Below are 22841 nucleotides of genomic sequence, written 5' to 3' on the forward strand. Positions count from 1 at the left end.
TAATCCTAGCACTTTGGGAGACTGAGGTGGGTGGATCACTTGAGCTCAGGAGTTTGAGACCAGCCTGGTCAACATGGTGAAACCCTGTCTCTACTAAAAATACAAAATTTAGCTGGGTGTGGTGGTACATGCCTGTAATCCCAGCCTCTCAGGGGGCTGAGGCAGGAGAATCACTTGAATCCAGGAGGTGGAGGTTGCAGTGAGCTGAGATTGCTCCACTGCACTCCAGCCTAGGTGACAGAGACTCCATTTCAAAAAACATATGTATATATTTATATATATTTTATGAATATATTTATATATTATGAATATATTTTATATATATGAATAAATATTTATATATAATATGTTATATATATGAATATATATATTCATTTAAATGTGATTCTCCTCTAGAATGAATGATCTTAGTGATCCGAGATTGTTTGCACATATACCTCCAGAGCTTGAAACTAATGTCCATATTCTTGGGAGTTAAAATGTAGGAGGGTATTTGTGGATGCCTTCCACAAATTCTAACCAAGTATTCAGTAGATAAGTTGCCATAATCCTATTTGAAGTGGGTTGGCATATATGTTACTGCATTGGCCTGGGGATTGGGAGAGCTAAATTGGCCATATATGTAGTACTGGTGTAGTATTTACACATACTGCTGCTCTCACACGGCTGCACTCACTTTTCACACCCAGTTTCACAAGGTAATTTTGCTTAGGACTCAAAGCAAACAACCAAAATAAAAGTTGATAGGCTCTAAATAACCATAAGAATCCTGAAGTGCTTGTAGACTTCAACAGGACTGAATAAGACTGTGAGGTCAGTTTCTCACCCATGTTCTGGGCGCACAAAAGAGAAAGATTCGCTAAACCACTAAGATGCAGAGACAGTTTTGGCTCTGATCATGGCAATGGCAATATGTTTGTAAGACTTGCTTTTGGTTGCAAGAAAAAAAAAACCCAACTACATTGGGTTTTAGATAGGAGTTAAATAATAGAGGTTTTTTTCTCACATCATAATAATTCCTGAAGTACGGTTTGCTGGTGTCATTTTAGTGGCTCGGTGATGTCAAGGCAAGCATCTTTGTGCTTCTCTTGTCTCCTCATGCTCACAATGTAAGTGCTGAAATTGTAGCTCTTACTTCTGCTTTTGAGGCAGGAAGAAGAAACTTGGAAGTGCTTACCAGTTGCAGGTGTCCCTTTTTATCAAAGAGGCAAGCTTCCCCTGAATTCCCTCCAGTGAATCTCTGCTTACATCTGGGCTGGGGGGTAAAAGGAAGCTAAGAAAGTATATATCTGACTCTATAGCCCCTGTGGTTGGAGGCATCATGATAGAAGAGGGTTGGAAATAGCTTTGGGTAGCCCAAGCAACAGTGTCACTTAACAATAGGGAGCCACAGGATACCCAGGGGGAGACAGTAGTTCTCAAGGAGAGAAAAGCATTGAACCACTTGGTAGTGGCAATGGCAAGCCATGACCAGGGCCCAGGCAGAGGAGGCAAGAGTCACCCCATAAAAACAGCTCTACAGAGGTTGAAGACATCAGGTGGCATCTGCAAAAGCTAAAAGAAGAATTTGCAGGGAGACAAAAGCTCTGAGGGCTTCTACCCCATTCTCTAGGAAGCTCGGGACAGTTAATCATATCTATGTTACTTACCAACCTATTACCAAGAACTTAGCATGGTGCCTGGTATATAGTAGATTCTCAATTATTGTTTACATTAATTAATGAATAAATGAATCATCTAAGAAAATGGTGAGAATGGAAACAATCAATCGAGTGAAGATGTCTCCCATTCGTATGGAAGAGAGAAAATACTTGCAAATCGAACATCTCATAAAGGGTAATTTCCAAAATATGTGAGGAACTCAAAGAACTCAATAGCAAGAAAACAGATAACCTGAATAAAAAAAAATTGGCAAAGGACCTGAATGGCATTTCACAAAAGAAGACATACAGATGGCAAACAGGTGTATGAAAAACTGTTCAACATTGCTCACCACCTGGGAAATGCAAAATTAAATGAGATATCACCTTATACCTGTTAAAATGGCTATCGTCAAAAAGACAAAAGATAAATGTTGGCAAGGATGGGGAGAAAAGAGAAGCTTATGAGTGGGAAGATAAATTAGGGCAGGCATTATGGAAAATAGCATGTAAGTTCTTCAAAAAATAAAAAACAAAACTACCATGAGGACATGTGATTCAAAATAATTTAGAGTAAATTTCAAATGTCTCACCACAAAAAAATGATAAGCAGGCGAGGTGGTGGATATGTCAATTAGCTTAATTTAATATTCTATGTTGTATACTGTGATGGTTAATGTTAGGTGTCGACTTGATTGAATTGAGGGATGCCTGGATGTCTGGTAAAGTGTTGTTTCTGAGTGTGTCTGTGAGGGTGTTGCCAGAGGAGACTGACATTTGAGTCGGTAAACAAGGAGATGAAGACCCATCTTCAGTGTGGGTGGGCACCCACAAAGTAAGCAGGAGAAGGTGGGATAAGTTTGTTTGCTGAGTCTTCTGGCTTTCTTTCTTCTTCCTGTGCCGGATGCTTGCCTCTGATCCTTTTACCCTCGGACCTCAGACTCCAGGTTCTTCAGCCTTTGGACTCTGGGACTTGCACCAGTGGTTTCCTTGGGGCTCACAGGCGGCAGACTGCAGGCTGCACTCTCGGCTTCCCCAGTTTTGAGGCTTTTGGACTTGGACTGAGCCACTACCAGCTTTTCTCTCTTTCCCCAGCTTGCACATGGCCTATCAAGGGACTTCACTTTGTAACCGTGTGAGCCAATTCTCTCTAATTAACTCCCTTTTATATATGCATATGTTCTATTGGTTCTGTCCCTCTGGAGAACCCTAACACATATACATATATCAAAACACCATATTGTACCCCATGTGTATATGATTATGATTTGTCAATTAAAATAATTTTATTTATTTATTTATTTATTTATTTATTTATTTATTTATTTATTTTGAGATGGAGCCTCACTCCGTTGCCCAGGCTGGAATGCAATGGAGCGATCTGGGCTCACTGCAACCTCCGCCTCCCGGGTTCAAGCAATTCTCCTGCCTCAGCCTCCCGAGTAGCTGGGATTACAGGTGTGTGCCACCATGCCTGACTAATTTTCGTATTTTTAATAGAGATGGGGTTTCACCATGTTGGCCAGGCTGGTCTCGAATTCCTGAACTCAGGTGATCCACCTGCCTCGGCCTCCCAAAGTGCTGCGATTACAGCTGTGAGCCACTGTGCCTGGCCAAAATAATATTAATTTTTAAGAAAGAACATGGGGAGATAAATCCAAGATGATAGTAGTGGGAAACTATTGCTTCCTTGCTTAATTTGGGATTTATTTCACGGAGTTGGGGCTGATTTGGCAGATTAAAATGGTTACTTTTCAGACGGGAAGGAGGACATATCCTCTTCATGTTCTTTCCCAATATATGTCCTGGAAGTAAGCCTGTTTAAAAGAAACACATAGAATTGAGGAGTTTGGGATGGAGATGCGTTTCAGGGCTTTGCCAGCTGGGACCCCCACCCACTGCAGGGACTGCAGAACAAGCTGAGGCAGGGGATCCAGAGCAGCCCTGTGCATCATGTCCCTGCATGTCTTTCTTGTCCTTCAAAATATTCTGCACTTGCAGTTAATAAGGGACCAGAATACTTGGATGGGGAAATTTCACTCCTGATTAAAAATTCCATTTGTTTGTAAGATGAGTTTGTTTTAATAAAGTGAAAGAGAAATGAATTTGAGACTACCTAGTTCTTTGCCTCATTTAGATGAGTCAGAGTGAACTGAATCTGTACAATTTTTTCTGTCTTCTTTAGACTGTCTAGTCATGTAGTATTCTCAAAGTTATAAATACTTAAAATTGATTTTGTAATTGTGGAAGTTCAAAACCTAGGAAGTTTTTGTTTTAAACCAAGCGTTAAGGGAAGCTAGGGAAGCAATCTCATCTCAGATCCAGTAATTTCCAAAAATCTGAAATTTTTGTCTAATTATTTGTTTATGCTATTCTTGACTTTCTTACATTTCATTGTTGCAGGTGTCAGACTCAGTGTTCCTTCAAAACATGCTTATTCTAAAACCCATTTTCAGTGAATTGAAAAACAACCAAAAATATCCCCTATCTCTTCTTAGAAAGTAAAACAAATTAATTTGCTTGAAACTACAAAGGGACCAGAATGTAAGAGCAAATAAAGATAAGAAAATTGGATTAAAATCCTTTTGCATATATTTTCTCAGGATGGAGTTTTTTTTTTTTTTGCAATTGAGAAGCTATAGGAAAAATAATAAGTAAAAGCAACTATAGCTAAAGTTACTTCTCTAGCTAAATTATAACTTGCTCTATTCACTTGCTTTTGAAATTCAGACCAAGGAACATTCCGTTGTCTTTATTACACAAAATATGTTCTACAATAAAATCGGATTCTGTATTGCCATCGGTTCTACCGGAAAAAAGTAAGAATGAGTCAGAATGGAGATACAGTCTAGGATCAGATGGGTACATTGAAGCAGCCATACCAAGAGGACAGTCAGAAGGCGAAGCATGATTACCGGCCTGAGTTGGACACAGAAATCTGGATCTAGGGAGGGGGATTTGGGAAATGGATGTAGCTGTAAGAAACCACGAGAGGAAGTTGGAGCAGGAAGCAGGGATAACAGGAAGTAGAATCAGGAAGAATAGGGAAGGTAAACACTGAAACTGAGTGGGGGAAAGTGACCTTGGCTGGCAAGTGACTATATGTGTGACCCCATGGGCCGCTGCACCATCCTGAGAAAAACTGAGGTGGAAGGAGGAAGAAGGGAGAGACAGAGACAGAGAGAGAAAGAGAAGTCCACTAGTGGAAATAGTAACACTTTATCAAAAACCCAGGAAAAGAGATAGGAAAAGAGAAATAGTCCTGTTTTTTTTAAAGAAGATGGCAAGACGGAAGGGAAGACAGGCTGAGAGTGCTTCTCTAGGTTTTAGGTTTTATATTAAGTGTATTAATACATGTTTCCTGTCAAACTGTGCTCTTCCCTTGAATGACAGGCTTCACAGTAAGTTATCATTGTCGTTTAAGACTCATATAAACTATATTATTCACAGCTCTTCAACTTTCTAAAAGTACATTAACATTTGCAGGGACCATCTGAGTCTTCTATTACAAGTATGTGTGTGTGGGTGCTTATTATCACTATTGTTTTTTTCACCTGTAGCTATAGTAACTAGAACAATAGTACTGACAATAGGTTAAAAAAAATTGATCGAAGTTTATAAATCTCTGGGATGTGTGTGTATAATACACACACTTTTGATACCACATATACATATATGTATGCATATATCTAAATCTACATACGTGTGTGTGTACATACATACATTGCCATATAATATTCACACCTCATCCCTGATCAAATGCGCAATAATAGAAGACCAGCCTGACAAATTATGGGGTGAGAAAAGTTAAAGTTTCAAAGGTAATGGAACATGCACTGTATGATCTGGGGAAAGGGGTTTGGTTGGATTGCAGTAATAGCAGATTTCTTATCCTCAATCAATGCACTTTGATACTTTATAAAACATCAGGGAGACTGCACAGAGGGAGAGAAGCACAGCTAAATTTGTCTTTGACTGCTAGGCCAATGCATTTCCCTGGTTATTTTCACTGATTATTACTTAAGTTGTCAGAATCCAAGGATTCAGTATGGTCTAAAAATCACAACACATACCATCTGTAGCCCTGCAATCTGGTTCACACCCCTATAAGCTGGGTAACTTTAGGCAAGTCACTTCTGTCTCTGGATCTCAGGTTCCTCCTCAGTAAGTTGGACTGGTTTTCTGGTCCTCAGTCTTTTTTCTGCCTCAACATACTGGACAGCAGCTGCCCAGCCTGTTCAGTAGTGGTAGTAATAGTAGTAGTAGTAGTGGTAGAGTTACATGGAACATTAATTGAGTACCTACTATGTGCCAGATGATGAGCTAAGTGTTTTACCTCATTTTTTTTCTGTAGCACATAATTTTACTTTATATTCTATTATCTCCAATTCAGAGATAAGAAAATCAACTCAGAGGATTTAAGAAATTCAGCAAGGTCACACACCTATTGAGTAACAGCCCTCATGAATTCTGGCCTATCCAATATCTAGGTGCTTCTTCTTAGTCCCTACATTATGCTGGTCCTATAGTCATGATTCTTAAATGGGGTACAGACAATGTCATGTCCCCCAACCCATAGATGTATCATGGTATTGGGAGGGATTACTTTGCAAACGTCTGCTGGGAGATTTTTAAAAGACCCTTGGGGGTACCCCCACTGAACTAAGTAATCTTTAAGCTTATTTTCATAGTTGAATTTTTATGAGTTGGCATCCTGCTGTTGAGAAGGAAGAAAATTTCTATTGCTACCACTCTCAACAAGATCGAATCTAGCAAACTCTTGTGTTTTGTTGTTCTGTAACGGCCTGCATAAATTTGCCAGTCATGAGTTCCTCTTTGTCTCCTTCAATAGCTCATTGTCTTCAGAGCGGCCTCTGATCAGAAACTTCATTAAGTCAGCTCTGATTTGTCTTCTGATCATACCTCTTAGATAACATATTGAAAATGCCAGCTGGGTTGTGATGGTGCTCCTCTAATTAGGCTGCCATAAGCATAATTTCATTAATATTGCTATAACAACAAATAATCATGTCACTGATGGCTGTGATCCAATTACAGCCTGTACATCAAGCAATTATTATCTTATATTTGTTAAATGTAAGTTGACTAAGGGTCACTATAAATGACAGCACTATCCGAATTTAGATTTTCTGATAATCTGAAAGACACGTCACACCTTTCATCAGGAGATTGGCCGATGAGAACACCCCTTCTGAAACAACTGACGTTAGGAATAAATCTTCAGAATCAGATGATCACCTGGCCACATTTTCATGCATTCTTTTCCTATGACAGCAGATGAGAGTGGGAGAGAAAGGTAGAATCTAAAAATAGGTGGGAAAAAAATTGGTGGAATCTTTGACTAAAGCAAAGATTGGAAGAGTCCTGTTGAGAGCCATTCCTGGAAGCTTGTGCAGATTCCTTAGGGCTAACATGTAACTAAGGGTAGAAAAAGGATGGTCATGTCATTAAATTACCTAAGGAAGCACTGCCTTTTTTTGCCTTTTTTAGCATTTTCAGAGCGCATGGTGTAGTACCTTTGCTCTGCGTGGGAGGAGTGGGCTGCACTAGAACATCAGTTGTTTCTTAATCCTATTGAAGGGTTTTTCTTCTTGTTGTTGTTCTTCCCCCACCCCACCTCTGCCTCTGTCTAGGATGTGTCTCCCCAAACCCCACATCCTTGCATCTCAAGCTTTAGGTGAAAAGAATGGCATGGAAAAGGAGAAAGATGAGAGGACAAGCTCACATATCCTATCTTTGTCCCAAGAGCCCCACTAGTGCAACATTCCTTTACCTACATGTCCCATCTGCACAACCATTGTCCTGCTCCGGTAACTCCGTCTGCCACTGACATTGGAGTTTCATGTTCCTGACAAATAAAATTAGCCTCCAAATAGGTTGTATTCCAAAAAACAAATGAAGAAGCAAAACCCACAGTTTTTGCCTCTATTCCATCATCTCCAGTATCATTATCACCATTTATTGAGCCTGACTATGTGCCAAAAATTATGCTTTATATGCTTTAATTATCTCCCTCGTACACAGCCTTCAGTCCCTCATCACTGTAAAAAATGACATTGGCCCCACTTCAGTCCTTATTCCCTGGACTAGATTCTCAGCAGCCACATGGAGACTTTGTCTCTTTCCTCACCCAAGAATTTCCACCTTGGCTTCCCATCCCTGTGGCATCTGTCTTGGCCCCCACTTAGTTGCTGTTCTTTGTTCCCTGTTCTCCATGGTGTCCTCCACTAGGGCCGTCAATCTATGAAATTTTCACTCCACTATCAGATAGAAGAGAGAATAAGGAGCATGGGGGCACTGGTCCAGCTGTCAGGACTACCACTATTGCAGTTATTTTCCTGAATACGGTTTAGCATGGGAATATATGAAAACTTGGCTTTAGAGTTTTATTAATGCCATTATCTCAGCTACATTATAGTTCAGTCAGCTTTTACAGGTTGGTCAAAAAATCCAACTCTAATACTATTTCTTTGTAGTATGCATTCTGAGTTTCAAAGGATTTACAAATAAAGTTTCAGAGCATAATCCACTGATATGTTGGTGACAGTCTACATTCTGAAGGTGTGTAGAAGCATTTAGAAAAAAACTGTATTTTTCTGTCTTGATGAATTAACCTTAAAACATTCCTTTTAGGAAAGCAATGTCTTTTTCTAAATGGGACTTGATTTGTGCCCACAAAAAAGCTAAATTAAGTTTTAAATGAAGTGTGTGGTTTTCCAATCCAAATCCAAGCAACAGACCAAAATAATTGGCAACTGGAAATAACACTATTTGAAAGTATGTTCTTTCAGGACAGGAATTATGTCTTTGCATCTCTATTTGTTCACACCTAGCTCAGCTATTTCCTGGTATAGAGTCAAATTTCAATAAATGTTGGTGAATATTGTTTCTGAATGAACAGAATGCTGTTAGTAACTGCGTCTATGCAAGCAAGTATTACACACTGAACTAAATTATTTATCCTAACTCAGCCTCCCTTCCCTCCAGATCCTTTTCTTTGTTGCTTATTTATACAGCGTGCAATTAAAGGTTGGCAAACGACTGTTGTAGATGATGGAATATTGGTTGAGTGCCCAGACCAGGAGGAGAGCTTCACACCCTGTCTTATTCTTATCACACTGTCTTTGGATGAGGGAGTCAAGATTTGGTTTGAAGCATTTGTATTTAACCTGTCACTTTGTTCCCTATTTGTCTGGAGTCCTTTATGGCTGATGAAAGGAGGCAGAGTCCTGAATGTGAGCTGCTTGAGGCAGGGCCCATGTCCTGTTCATCTTCATGCCCTCCATTGACATTTAGCCTATGGAGGGAAGGAAATGACCATCATATGCTAAGCACCTACAAAATCAGGCATTATTCTTGGCAGATTATACACATGATTTCATTTAATTAACACAAGAGTCTCATGACATAAATTGTTCTCAGTTCGGAGTTGAGAAAACTGAATACAAGGTTTAAGGACTTTGCCAAAATCACATAGTTATGAGGGTCATGATTGTACACCCAACTAGCATAGTGCCTGATACATAATATAAATGTTTAGTAAATAGTCGTTCTAAAATCTGTTCTTCTTTGAATGTCTTTGCTCTTTTTACCACCGAGTGTTTCCTCCCCAATAGATGTGTTTAATAGCAAAAACAATGATTTGAGATGTTTTGGTGAATGCACAATGACTTTCGTGTTTGACTGATATACATTATAGACATTCATCTAAGTATATTTATATACATTTTTTTTTAGACACACAAGTGGAGAAGATACATAGTAATTTGGAACCAAAACTCAGGACGTCCCAGGAGAGGCTAGATTAGGAATTCTTTGATTTGGGATCACGAAAGTGAAGTATCCATATTTTAACAGAATAATTAGTGGCAGAGGAATCATCTAAGAAAACTGAGAAGGCTCTGCCAGAGTGATGGGAAGAAAACTAGATGAGAAAGCACTTTTCTGGAAGACGTGCTCCTCTGAACTATGGAGAGGAGAGGAGAGGGAAGGTGGGGACAGGGAGGGTGGGCCTCTCATTCAAAAAGATGATAGGAAATTGGCAGGAGATGAGGGGAACACAAGGACAAGGGAACCAGGTGAGTATTTTTGTAAGTGGAGTACAAAGAACTGATAGGTGGTGATTAAGATAGAGGGGAAAGGGGGAATAATTGATGAAGACTCTGCAAGGCACTGGTGGAAGAAGGTAGGTTAGAGAAACGCCACTTCTCCAAGCCAGGAGGGATGGAGATGGGCTCGTGAGAGGCAGGTGAACTTGAAAGCCAGGACTGGGGAAAAGTTATTTGCTCACATGCTGAGTTATAAGATGATTTGTAATTTGAGCAAGTCATGTGAGATCTTGTCTAGGTGACAATAAATAATTGACTCAGAAGCAAAATCCTCTCTTTGCTCACAGGGAACTCAATTCATTAACAGAACAAACAGAATCCTCTCTAGGGAAAGTGTGAGACCTTGAGAAAATCACTTAGAGTCACTTTCTCCCCCTCTAACATTCTTATGTAGGTAAAGAAAACAGGTTGAAATGAACATGGTGGGAATCTCTGAAGAGAAAAATTAGATCCATAAAAGGGTTGAAATAATAGCCTGTCTGTACTTTATGTTATCTAATGTCCGGTGGCTTTCACATCCCACGTTCCCTACTAGCCCCCCACCCTCTGCTCCTGTTTTTCTCTCTGTCAGCTGCATTGTCCTCTCCACCTCCTCTTCACTTTACTTCCTTACCACAAGGCTCATCAAGCTTGTTTCTTCTCTGATACCAGCAATACTTTCAGTATTGCTATTTGCTGCTCATCCCCATTTATCATGCCTCAGAGTTTGTGTACGTTTTTATATTTATGCCATTTAATGTTCTATATTTACAGGACAAGGAATGTCTACCTTTTCTTGTATCCTACACGATCCCTTATTATTAGTGAACGCTGAAAAAATATTTACTAAGTTCATATAATGATTACATTTTTACAGCTGACAGAACAAACCTCATTGAAATTAAATAATATAATTTGTAAGAGTAAAATTTAGGACTTAGGTTGAGAACTTTGGTCTTCTGATCCTCAAGCGTGTTCTCTTGTAAACTGCTTGCCTCTCTAGAAACATTAAGGGCTGTCTAAGGGACATGTGAGGGGGGAAAATGAAAGTCAGTGCTGATATACAGAGGCCCAGATGACCCAGGCTTATACCAGCTGGGTCACTTTTTTCTCTTCCAGAAATTATTTGTGATGTCATTTGCCTGTGTCATGGCCTGCCTTCCCTAGATATTGTCATAATGTGAGCATCACACCTAAGGTAGTGAAGTAGAGTGCTGGCTGTTCCTTATGGACATCTCTGATGGTAAGTAAATACATAGAGATTGCTAGTGCCTTTAACAGAACAATACATTGTAAGCACAGTTATCTCATTTTTAAACAAACTCATTTAATAAATACCTTTGCTTTTATTAGGTATATTGCATATTGACATATTTTATTTTATTTTTTAACTTTTATTTTAGTTTTGGGGTACATGTGCAGGTTTATTTTATAGGTAAACTCAAGTCATTAGTACCCAGGTACTAAGCCTAGTACCCAATAGTTATTTTTTTCTGCTTCTCCCCCTCCTCCCACCCTACACTTTCAAGTAGGCACCAGTGTCAGTTGTTCTCTTCTTTGTGTCCATGAGCTCCCATCTTTTAGTTTCCACTTGTAAGTGAGAACATGTGGTAGCTGGTTTTCTGTTCCTGCATTAGTTTGCTAAGGATAATGGCCTTCAGCTCCAGCCACATTCCTGAAAAAGACATGATCTCATCCTTTTTTTATGGCTGTCTATAGTATTCCACGGTGTATATGTACCATATTTCCTTTACCTAATCTGTAATTGATGGGCATTTAGGTTGATTCCCTGTATTCTGACATATTCTAAAAGTTATTATGTACATATCTATAAATTTGTAAAGAAGAATCAAATAGAATATATTTGTCAATGAAAAAAAAAATGTGGTATATAATTACTCCCAGATTGGCGTCAGACAAAGTTGTGTCTTAATTTTTGCTGTGCCCACCTTTAGGTCCTTTGTCCTCTTTCATTTGTTCTCAGCTAGCTACCAAAACCCCCCTTTCAAAGTATTGACTGCAAATAATTAAGAGTAGTACATTTGCCAGGAATATTTGTGGTTTAATATATGACCACAAAGGAAGGTAGATTTCATTCACTGAGTTGAGTGGTGAAGGAAACATTGCTTTACAGTTATTCTGCATGATATTCAGAAATTACAATGACAACCACCTGTTGTATCTAAAAATGAAGCTCTTCTTGGCTATATGCTTTAAACAAACAAACACACAAAAACCTATCATATAAGAGTTTATGGTATTATAGTGGTAAGATTTAACTTAGTTCACAAACCCCTTCTTAGATCTTCCCTTTTCCCCTGTATCAAACCTATAGGACATGGTATTTTTCTCCTTTCATGAAAATGTAAAAATTACCCAGTGTCATATTGTCTTTCTCCTCTCATCTAATTGTTTGATAGAGAAGAAGCTGAAGTTGAAAGAAAAAGCCAATATTTTGAATATGTTCCTTGCAATAACTTGGCCTTTCAATCCCTTTCATTTTTATACTGCTAACTTTAGTAGCCTTGACAATGGGTAGCCTTTTCACTCTATACCACCTAAAGTCTGACCGGGCGTGGTGGCTCATGCCTGTAATCCCAGCTCTTTTGGAGGTCGAGGTGGGTGGCTTGCTTGAGGCCAGGGGTTTGAGACAAGCCTGGTCAACATGGTGAAACTCTGTCTCTACTGAAAGTACAAGAATTAGCTGGGTGTGGTAGTGTGCGCCTGTAATTCCAGCTACTCGGGAGGCTGAGGTAGGAGAATCACTTGAACCCGGGAGCCAGAGGTTGCAGTGAGCCAAGATTGCACCACTACACTCCAGCTGGGTGACAGAGTGAGACTCCATTTCAAAAACAAATAACAAATAAAATGAAGTCTTGTCAGCAGAGTATGTTTCTGGTATCACAAATCTTATCCACAAAGGCCACGAGGACAAAGTGTATAGAAAACTGACTTGGAGGCCACCAAACATACTTCACATTGCCCTTGACTCCTTCATTTTTTGTTTCCAATTATCTATGAAAAGGAACCCAGGATGAGTCCTCATGAATTGCCTTTGAGAAAACAAGAACATTGAGAGAAAACGAATTACAACAGTTCAATTAGATCATGTGCCTTAACTTACTGTAGACATAGAAAAACTCTGCAGATAGTGGGCCAAGAGTGAGCAAACTACCGAAGAATTCACAGCCACCACACCAATGTGTGAATACTTGGAGCCTCCAGGTTACATTTATTTGGGGCCAAGCAAAGCAGAACATAACTCTATAGTCGAGTTACTTCTTCTTTTAAGGAATGAATAAAGCTGTAAATATTGTTGAAGATGGACAGACAGATTGTGGTCAAGCTCAAAATAGGCCCAGTGAATGGACAGTATCTCTGGGTTATGACCTGGGGTTCCTCAGGAAGAATGGTTGGCCTAGAAAGAAGCCACTGGATGAATTCATCTAACTTGGTAGCACTGAGGAAAAATGTCCATTTTCCTCCATGAACAAAAGTTAGCTTGATCCATGTACTGAAGTCTGGGTAAATGTAAATATTTGGCTTTGCTTTTTTAAAGCTCCTCGATGCATTTTGATGGTTACGTTTCTTCAGAGTTTTCATTTGGTTAGAAATTGTTTTTTTCTCAAGATGGTCAGTGGACTTTGGATAACTGGGCACTTTCTCTGGTTCTGCTGAAGAGATTTCCATGTCTGTAGAGGACAAAGTGTTCTTCAGAGTTGCTGGTTGTATGAGTTTGTAAAGCAGTTCTGTGATTTCTTTACCCCTTTCTCCCTCCAGAATCTCTAGACAATGTATCCTGGAGCAGGAGTTCTGATTTTCCAGTTCTGTCACCTTCTTCTTCAATGCCTTGATATCTTCTTTCATAGAGAGGATATCTTTAGTCATTGTGCATTGTTTGTCTTCATTAACATTCATTCTGGTTTCCAGGACCTCCATCTGTTTTTGATACAAGTCAGTCTTTTCCTGGACGTTTGGTATGGTATGGACAATGTCAGTCATTTGGCTGAAAAGTTCAACTTGAGCAGTTTTAACATCTTGGAGCACTACTGGAAGATTCATTTTTCCTTCATAACTAACATCATCTTGATTACAATCATCAGACGTCACAGTTGGATATCCAGTTGAATCTTGGTGCCGAATCTTACATTTGTGGTAAACATTTTTAAGAGACTGTCTGACTTTGGACAGATTTGAAGTCCACATCTGCCTAGCAGCAGCTTTTACCCTTTTGGTGTGAAGTGTGTACATCTTTCATGGTGAAACAAGAGGCAAGGTGTTGGAAAACAGAATCACAGGAAGAAATAATGTACGAATGAAATGGTCCTTCTCTTACTATTTGTTGGATGCCTTTCCTGATAACATCTTAGAACACTCTGGAAATCATCAGCCACAGCAATAGACACTCTTAGGTGATTAGCTTCTTATAGAGCAGCCCAACTAGAGAGCTCTGTGAAATAATAGTCAACTGCATGGAATCCTTCATATGGTCATCACTGACCTGCTGCTGATGTCACAATGACTGCTGGCTTAGAACAAACACATTTAACTACAGCAGTTCTCAAAAGTTTTGGTCATAGGGCTCTTTTTGAATCATAAAAATTGCTGAGCAGCCTGAGGAACACGGAAAAACACCTGTTGCTACAAAAAATAAAAAAATTAGCCAGCCATGGTGGTGCATGCCCGTAGTCTCAGCTACTTGGGAGGCTGATGCAGGAGGATCACTTGAGCACAGGGGGTGGAGGCTGTAGTATGCCATGATGGTACCACCGCACTCCAGCCTGGGTGACAGTGCAAGACTCCATCTCAAAATAAATAAATAAAAAAAATGAAAAATTATTGAGGATCACACAGATTTTGTTTATTTGGGTTATATCTACCTACATTTTATAGTAGACATTAAAACTAAGAAAGTCTTAGATAATTACTTATTAATTTAAATTTAAAAACCCATTACATGTTAACATAAGTGATATATTTTCATAAGAAATAATTTGGTTTTCTAAAAAAAAGTGAGAAGAGTGGCATTGTTTTACATATCGGCAAATGTTTTAAATACCTGAATTAACAGAAGATAACTGGATTCTCATATCTGCTTCTGCATTACATCTGTTGTGATATATTATTTTGAAGTATGTGAAGAAAAAATAGCCTCATGGAGATATGTAAATGGAAAGGGGAGAGTATTTTCATAGCCTTTTCAGATAATTGAGGATATCATTCTTTGCTACTTTATGAAAATTTGAGAAATGATATTTTTTAAAGAAGTTAGCTGCAATGTGTCATTTTAGGCCAAATCAATGAACTTTCATACTCTGTTATATTAATAGTCACTGGTCTATTTTTTATTTTGAATAGATGCATAATATCATGTATTGGTCATTTGGCAAACAATGGTTCACTGAATTATGTAGGTCTTCCAAATGTTGACTCATTGTATTATATAATATCAAAATATCATATTCATTAATATCTCCACCAATCTCACTAGAAAAGTCTTTGAGTATTGAGAAGAGGCCAAGCTCATGGTGGCAAATGCAAATTTTTCAAAATTCTAATTTTAGCTTGAAAATCTTGAAATTTATCTAGCTGGTTTATTGTTTTCCTTGAAGTGACAGATTCCCTCCACCCATTTTTTGCAAAAATGCTTGCCAGATGCCCAACTATGAACACTGTAGTTTGTTGTCAGTTTTTTTTTTCAAGAAAAAATAGTGTTCCATGAAAAAAGCATACATTTGCAACTCAAATACTTATGTACGTTTTCTCATGAAAACCAGTATACTTTGTTAGGCTGCAGAAGCACTTATGCTTACTTCCCATTATATCATACATAATATAAAAAGGATGTACTGAAGGGCTGAGATCTAATAAGATTAAAAATTCTTACTGCTTCATTGAGGACATTCTTGAATGAAACTGGTTTTTCTTATATTTTTTTCCTTTTCTGATTGAGTCACTGTTAGTCAGTGTGGCACCCCTGCTGTGGTTCATGCTAAGGTATCAACAGTTTTACCCACCATTGCTTTTGCAATGTAATTTTCAACAGGCAAATGTAAGCACAGTGGAAAAGACAAATGGCGTCCTAGGATTATTTTGAAATATTTTTGCCCTTATGGTCACACATACAGAGTGGCCTCATGACACAAAGCATTCCACACTTTGAGAGCCACTGCCTTAGAATTTAAAAATAACATCAGCCATTTCTCATGTTTCTTCTTATAGGTTTTTCTACATAACAGTACTTGAAATTCAAACCCTTTGAAATATTAAATAATATTTGGCCCATTTTATATAGTGAGGTAAAAACTTAATTTTGTTCTCTAAACACATTCGACTGAACACTCTGGAATCAAAATGACATGATACGTCTCTCAAGGAGCAGTCCCATTCTACTCAAAAGGACATTCCCTCTTGGATCTGTGCCAGTTCCAACCTTCTACCAAATCACTGTTTCTTCTATCTGTGCCCAATTGGAGGGTCAGTGTTGGCCCAGGATTTGGTACAAACACTGAGCTTAGCCAGCAGTAATTTTAAAATTTTGGCTCATCAATAATATCTGGGATTTTGCCTTACTCTCCTATCTTTCAAATGCTGTTTAGTAACCTTTCAAAAATGTCTAGAAACCTTTCCAAACACTTGCTGAGGAAAATGTTCTCCAAGAGGCAGACTATCACAGGAATGGCATTTGGGGCTTGGAAAGGTTAGAGTTCACAGCCGTCCCATTTACTCTAGCTAAGGCCATTTTATCCGTCGAGTTCTGCAGACACAGTGCTTAGGACCCATACAGTTTTTAAGGGCCAATGAAAATACTTAAGAACAGAAGAAAAAAATAAAAACAGTGGCTCAGAATATGAAAGAAAGCTGCAAGATTGAAACAATAAAAGTTTAATGAGACGTCTCTGAAATGTACTGTCATATTCATTAATTGTTAGATTTAGTATTATTAAAATTTCATTACATTTGGAGGCAATTTGTGTATTACGTATTCTCACTTTCCAAGAATTCCCAGTTAAATTAGAGGGACTGCTTGTCGTAATTACTCCCTCCAGGTTAATAACAGCTAAGACTTGTTGGGTGCATACCAGACACTGTTCTAAATATTAGCTTACTTAACTATGTTCAGAGAAGTCAAGTAACTTTCTTAAGGTAATAGAGCTTAAAAATGGGCAGAGTCGGATTTCAAATGCTTTCATTCTGGCTCCAGAGTCCATGTGTTTTACCTCTACTGCCTCACAATCATGATTAAAATATATGTTTAGTACAACTCAGAAAAAGATGGACATTTTCTTTTTAAAATCCTACTGTATATTTATAGAAGACTTATTTTATTAAAATTTTGTCTGTTTAGCATTATGAGAAAATTTAAGCTTTCATTGGTTATTTTATTTACCAAAAGCATTTGATACAGAATTTTGTGAAGACTTTAGAAGTTGAACAAGCTCTAATTTATAGGTAAAGGTGAGTATTTGGAGGCTATACTTTCCTTACTGTGGTAGACATAATAATACAATAATTGGAATTAAAAAATTAAAGTTTTCAACTTAAAATACGAATGTATGCTTACTATTTTTATAGAACAAATAAATCTAATAGGCTGATACAAACATAAACCTGTCTGGGTTTCTAACTACTTCCTTCGTAATGTCAATAAAGGGAGATGGCCTATCTGGGGTTTGCCAGGTGGTGAAAAGTTGCACCGGGAGGAGGTAAGCCTATTGATTTGGGCGAAGTTATGAGAGCAGTCAGAAAGTGAATGAATAACGGGAAATAAGATGACTTCCGCTCTTCGGGTTCCTGCCAAGGGTATGGAGGCATTTAGGAATAAAATAGCACAGTGGTCTGAAGCCTAGTGGGAGACTTCCTGAGTCTACCTGTTCTCCAGGAGGTTGGCTTTCACAGGAATGGTATTTGGAGCCAGAAAGGTTCAAGACTGTCCCATGACTAACTCTGTGCTCTTAGGCAAGTTTCTAGCCTCCCACAAGCCTGGAAAATGGGATAATAACAGCACCTAGTTCAGTGATTGGTTTTGAGAATTAAGATGCTGAATAGTTACAAGGCCTTTCCTCCTCATTTCCCACCACCTGTCTCTCACTTCTCTTCTTCCAGATGAAAGGAGATGGTTAACCGTTTTCAGCTTTAGCTCTCCCTGCTCTCTCAATCTCTCACTCTGCCTTTCTCCCTCTTTCAATATGACCAAGACATAAAGTGTGTGGTCCTCTCTGCTCAATATACCATGCAGGGAAAGCATTTTGATTAGAGGCAACTGAAATGCAGCAAACAAGGTTGACACATCAGCCCTTTATCTCTTAGCACAGGGTTTCCCAGCCAGCTTTGGTTTCAGGCAGACTGGAGTAGAATAACCACTGGTTAGATGGCTCTAATAATACATAATATTATTCAATATTTTAAATGCTGTGTGTTTGAGTACACTAACTCTATATTAATTATGGCAGAGTTTAGATTATCTATATAAATTACGTATATAAAAGTCACTCTGGGCCGGGCACGGTGGCTTACACCTGTAATCCCAGCACTTTGGGAAGCTGAGGCGGGCGGATCACAAGGTCAGGAGATCGAGACCATCCTGGCTAACACGGTGAAACCACGTCTCTACTAAAAATACAAAACATTAGCTGGGCATGGAGGCGGTTGCCTGCAGTCCCAGCTACTTGGGAGGCTGAGGCAGGAGAATGGCATGAACCCGGGAGGTGGAGCTTGCAGTGAGCCGAGATCGTGCCACTGCACTCCAGCCTGGGCGACAGAGCGAGACCCCGTCTCAAAACAAACAAACAAACAAAAAACAAACAAACAAAAAAAGACACTTTTTTTTTAAAACTTTTTTTTGTGTATGTGTGTAGGAGAGAGTGGGATAGTTACAACTATCCTGCTAGCAACTGAGCATTATGTATAACGTTTGTGTTACACCTGTAGCGACCTACTATTACTCATGTTCCCTTAGGGGTCGTGACCACAAAAACTTATTAAGAGTCTTTAACTTCCCCCACAAAATTTAGGGGCCAGGTTCACAAGAATCTGGACCCTCCCACCTATCACCTGTCATGTGCACGGTGGGATAAAAGATCGAGGAAACAGGAACCAGGAAAGTCTTTCGAATTTGATCAGGGTGGGCTGACTCAAGGGGATAAGAATGTGCGAATTCAATCTCCTGTTACACATGCTAAGTGGTTATGAAGGGCCCAAAGGGAAAGCCGTCTTCTACTTTTCTTTCTTTTTAGCCATGAGAAATAGAAGAGAGTGGGCTTGAAATCAGAGCTGTTGTATGGGACCAGGACAGGGAAACAGGGGAAAGTCACAGTGTTTATAATGTAGGCAAGGTCTGAGGCTGAAGGAAGCGATGGAGCCCAGGCACATTGATAAGGCCATCTGGTGAGAGTGACACATGGGGTAAGGGAAAGGGCCGCATCCACTATGTGGTTCTAATAATGTTCATAATGATACTTTAAAATCCTTTGAGACCACAAGCCAAAAGAATGAGGTGAACACCTTTGAGGAAATGATGGAACGATAACTTTTAAATAATATTTGGCAATGATAATTTACTTTTTCACTATAACTAAAATTGTGTGGTCTTTCTGGAAAATCTTTCATCTGTTTATCGCCAGGGCAAATTTCTACCCATCCTTTGGAGTCATTCATTCATCTACTACACTTGTCTTGCCTTTTTCTGATTCTCCTTATAGTCTTCCCAGTGCTTCCAACAGATCTGGGTCTCCATCTGGCAATGATTCCCATATTGTATTGTTATTGTTGGTGAGCCTATCTCCCCTCTAGATTCCGAGTTCCTTGAGAGGAGAGACCTGGGTTTGCTTTTTTTTTTTAGAGACGAGTCTCGGCATGTTGCCCTGCCTGGACTCAAATTCCTGGGCTCAAGCCATCCTTCTGCCTCAGCCTCCCCAGTAGCTGGGACTGCAGGTGTGCACCACCAGAGACTTGCTTTTTAACTCTATATCCTCAATGTCCCAAAGCCTAACATATAGTTAGTGCTCAAAAAATCTTTATTCACCGAATGAAAGGATGAATGAATGCACTGAATGAAAGGATGATTGTCAAGATGTTGATTGGGTCTCTCCTGAGCCTATTTCTATGGACAGCAAGGAGATACACTGTTTGACTCAGAATGGGAATAACTTTTCTTAGTTCCTGGGGGATCATTTAGCAATTTTGGGATAGGATTTAATAATTGCTCCCCACAGACTTGAAGCAGTTAAGTGGCAGTAAATTGAGAGAGATGGAGGTAATTACATACCAGGAAACAGCTATGGAATGGAGAGAGACAGCCCAGTAATGATGGTGACAGGGGTGGTGTTGATGGCTCTGGTCCTAGGGGTGACTAAAGTACATAGTATATGTACCCCCTGTGCAACATATTAAGTCTTTGAGGCCTCTAGAGAACCACAGGGTATCAGTGTATTCTCCATACCTCTGTGGGATTGCCCGAGATTGCATTTGTCATCAATTTAGATACTCAGGCACTTATCTCTTTATTTCTGTCATCTTATACTGTGAACTCCAAATTTACAATGAACTCTCTCTAGCTTATCTAAACATACCCTTCACCATTTAGTTCCATAACCCTTGGGGCACATTAGTATTTTATTTGATCTCTCTTCCCTGTCATCTTCCTCCAGTTCTTTCTGTTACGCTTGGCTCTCCCTGGTAATTTATTATATGAGGTTGCCTGGTTTCTGTAATTCTCAACTTCACCTCTTGGTTTCCCTTCTCAAATACCACCTTGAAACCTCTGCTCCCTTTAGCTTATGATTGACACTCTTCTTATAGTGCTTTATAAGTCTCGATGTGCACAATTGATGCAGCCATAAAAATAAATGTCTGGAAAAATGAAGGGAAACTGAAAGAGATTTGTTTTCACTTAACCATTCACCTCTTTCCTTTAATGGAACTGGTGAATAAATTCAGTGAGTTAGTCTATTTAAACACCTTTGTTTCACTGAATTTATATCATTTAGCAGATCTTTTTTGGAAACCATTATGTGACGGATGCAGCACAGTGTCAACTTGCTGTCTTGTTCCTGAATTGCATTGTTCTTCATTTAGGAAACCAAAAATTAAAAGCTAGAGAATAAATAGTGATCACATTGGAAATGGGGATTTAAGTGTGAACAAATCCAGAAATCATAAAGTGTAAAACATTGGAGAATGTTAGTATTCCCATTTCTAATTATTATACTGTGTAGTTTGCAGTGGTGTTGTCTCTGGGTATGTTACTATGTTAGTATAGCCTTAATTTTAAGAAAAACTCTGTTTTCCTGTTTGGCTTTTTAGTTTTCCTGATGCTTTGTAGTACTTCGGAGTACAAAATCCAAGGAGCTATCTTCTTTCTTATTCCAACATTTTAAAGGTGACAAAGTGAAACATTGCACTGGCTTTTCCTAATAGTGCTCACCTTGAGGACATGTATTATGATGGCATTTTCTGTTTCTAAGGGAATTTGCACCTATATCTCTGTGAAGTGAATGTGTATTTATCCCTTGACTATATTTTGCTTTCTGTTATTAGTGTCCTCTCTATCTTGGGTGTATTATTTTTCCCTTTCATTCCATCTATACAATGAGAACAGCAGTAAAGCCATATGTTGACATTGAAGGGGGTCACAGAATTAACATGAAAATGTTTATTATACCTAATTTTAAATTTTATATTATACCTCTTATTTAAGAACTGTAAACGTCTTATTATGCACTGTTTTGGCAGTTTTTTTTTTTCAGCAGTTTGATTTTGGAATCATTTTCTTTCTCTGTTTAAAGCTACAGGCATCTTTTTCCTGCATGGGTTTGGATTACAAAGATCTTATTTAACTTCCCAAACGTATTCCTTCTGCTTGTGCACTGCGATTACACACAAAACGGAAAATGCCCAAAAGGCAATCATAAAATGAAGTGGGGTTTTTTTTCTCCCTTCTCTACCTAGGTTTTTATAACTATGATAATCTGAGGAGAAAATATTTATTCATTGTTTTAAATATTTATTGAAGTCTCCACCACTAGAAATGTGTACTGTTGCTGCAGCTGTTTCTATTATGCCAAAAGCCAACTAGAATATAAAAAGGTGTTTAGGAATGTTTAACCGTAAGATTGAGAAGTTTATTTTTTGGGGGGAGGTGGGTACATCTCTTTCGGGAAATTTGAGTCTCTTTCTTGTAGTCTTAAAGTAATGTAAGTATTGAATAACAAAAAAGTAGAATGATTGGGAGGCCAAGACAGGTGGATCCCTTAAGGTCAGGAGTCCAAGATCAGCCTGGCCAACATGGCGAGACCCTGTCTCTACTAAAAATCCAAAAATTAGCCAGGCGTGATGGCACGTGCCTGTAATCCCAGCTGCTCAGGAGGCTGAGGCACAAGAACCGCTTGAACCTGGGAGGCAGAGCGTGCAGTGAGCTGAGATTGTACCACTGCACTCCATCCTGGGCAACAAAACAAAACTTTGTTTCAAAAAAAACGTAGAGTGACAAGACAGTTCTATTAAATACATATTTCAATAATTTTCAGCTTCAGTGTCTGGCACTAATGGCTACAGTTCTCACTGTAACTTGTGAGACTTAATTACCACTCATTCTATTTAGGTGCCGAAGTTTCTCCTCCACCATGTAGTGTAAAATGAAAAGAAACTGGTCTGAGCCCTTGGGCAATTTACGTATTAAGATAGGCAAAAATTTCTGTTGTAACTTCCACTGAACTTTACATTTACATTTTTAAATGACACTTCAAAATAAGAACATATTGCTGGAAATCACGTTCTTTGTTGTTAGAAAGTAGAGCTGAAGTCAAATGGATGTCCAGGCTCATTGAAATGATTGAGAAAGTGATATAATTGCTTAAACCTTAGTAAAGCAGAAGATCTGTGTTCCAGCATTCCTTTGAGAATCTGATGAAAGTTTTGCATGCTTTTTCAGAAAATGGCACTGATATGGTTTGAATTTGTGTCCCCACCCAAATCTCATGTCGCGTTGTAATCCTCAGTGTTGGAGGTGGGGCATGGTGTGTACTGGGAGCTGATTGGATCATGGAGCTGGATTTACCCCTTGTTCCTGAGATAGTGATTTCTCACAAGATCT

General features: G+C 38.9%; 2 protein-coding genes across 2 annotated transcripts in view; one reads left to right on the forward strand and one right to left on the reverse strand.

Moving 5' to 3' along the window:
- The first annotated feature begins 10961 nt into the window (after positions 1 to 10961).
- Positions 10962 to 22841, forward strand: part of LOC116466985 (uncharacterized) — a 262684-nt gene continuing 250804 nt past the window's right edge. The window contains exon 1 of the mRNA XM_058437551.1: positions 10962 to 10991. Within this exon, the coding sequence (XP_058293534.1) occupies positions 10989 to 10991 (3 nt within the window). The 5' untranslated portion in view covers positions 10962 to 10988. The remainder of the gene's footprint in view (positions 10992 to 22841) is intronic.
- Positions 12952 to 14227, reverse strand: CCDC54 (coiled-coil domain containing 54). Its single transcript, XM_032149135.2, has one exon. The coding sequence runs from the start codon at positions 13997 to 13999 to the stop codon at positions 13013 to 13015; it is 987 nt and encodes a 328-aa protein (XP_032005026.1). The 5' UTR covers positions 14000 to 14227; the 3' UTR covers positions 12952 to 13012.

The sequence above is a fragment of the Hylobates moloch genome, unplaced genomic scaffold, assembly GCF_009828535.3.
Source record: "Hylobates moloch isolate HMO894 unplaced genomic scaffold, HMol_V3 SCAFFOLD_4, whole genome shotgun sequence".
In the NCBI taxonomy this organism is placed as follows: Eukaryota; Metazoa; Chordata; class Mammalia; order Primates; family Hylobatidae; genus Hylobates; species Hylobates moloch.

Excerpts from the sequence above, each read along its gene's own strand:
- CCDC54 (XM_032149135.2), bottom strand. The coding sequence starts at position 13,999 with ATGTACACACTTCACACCAAAAGGGTAAAAGCTGCTGCTAGGCAGATG.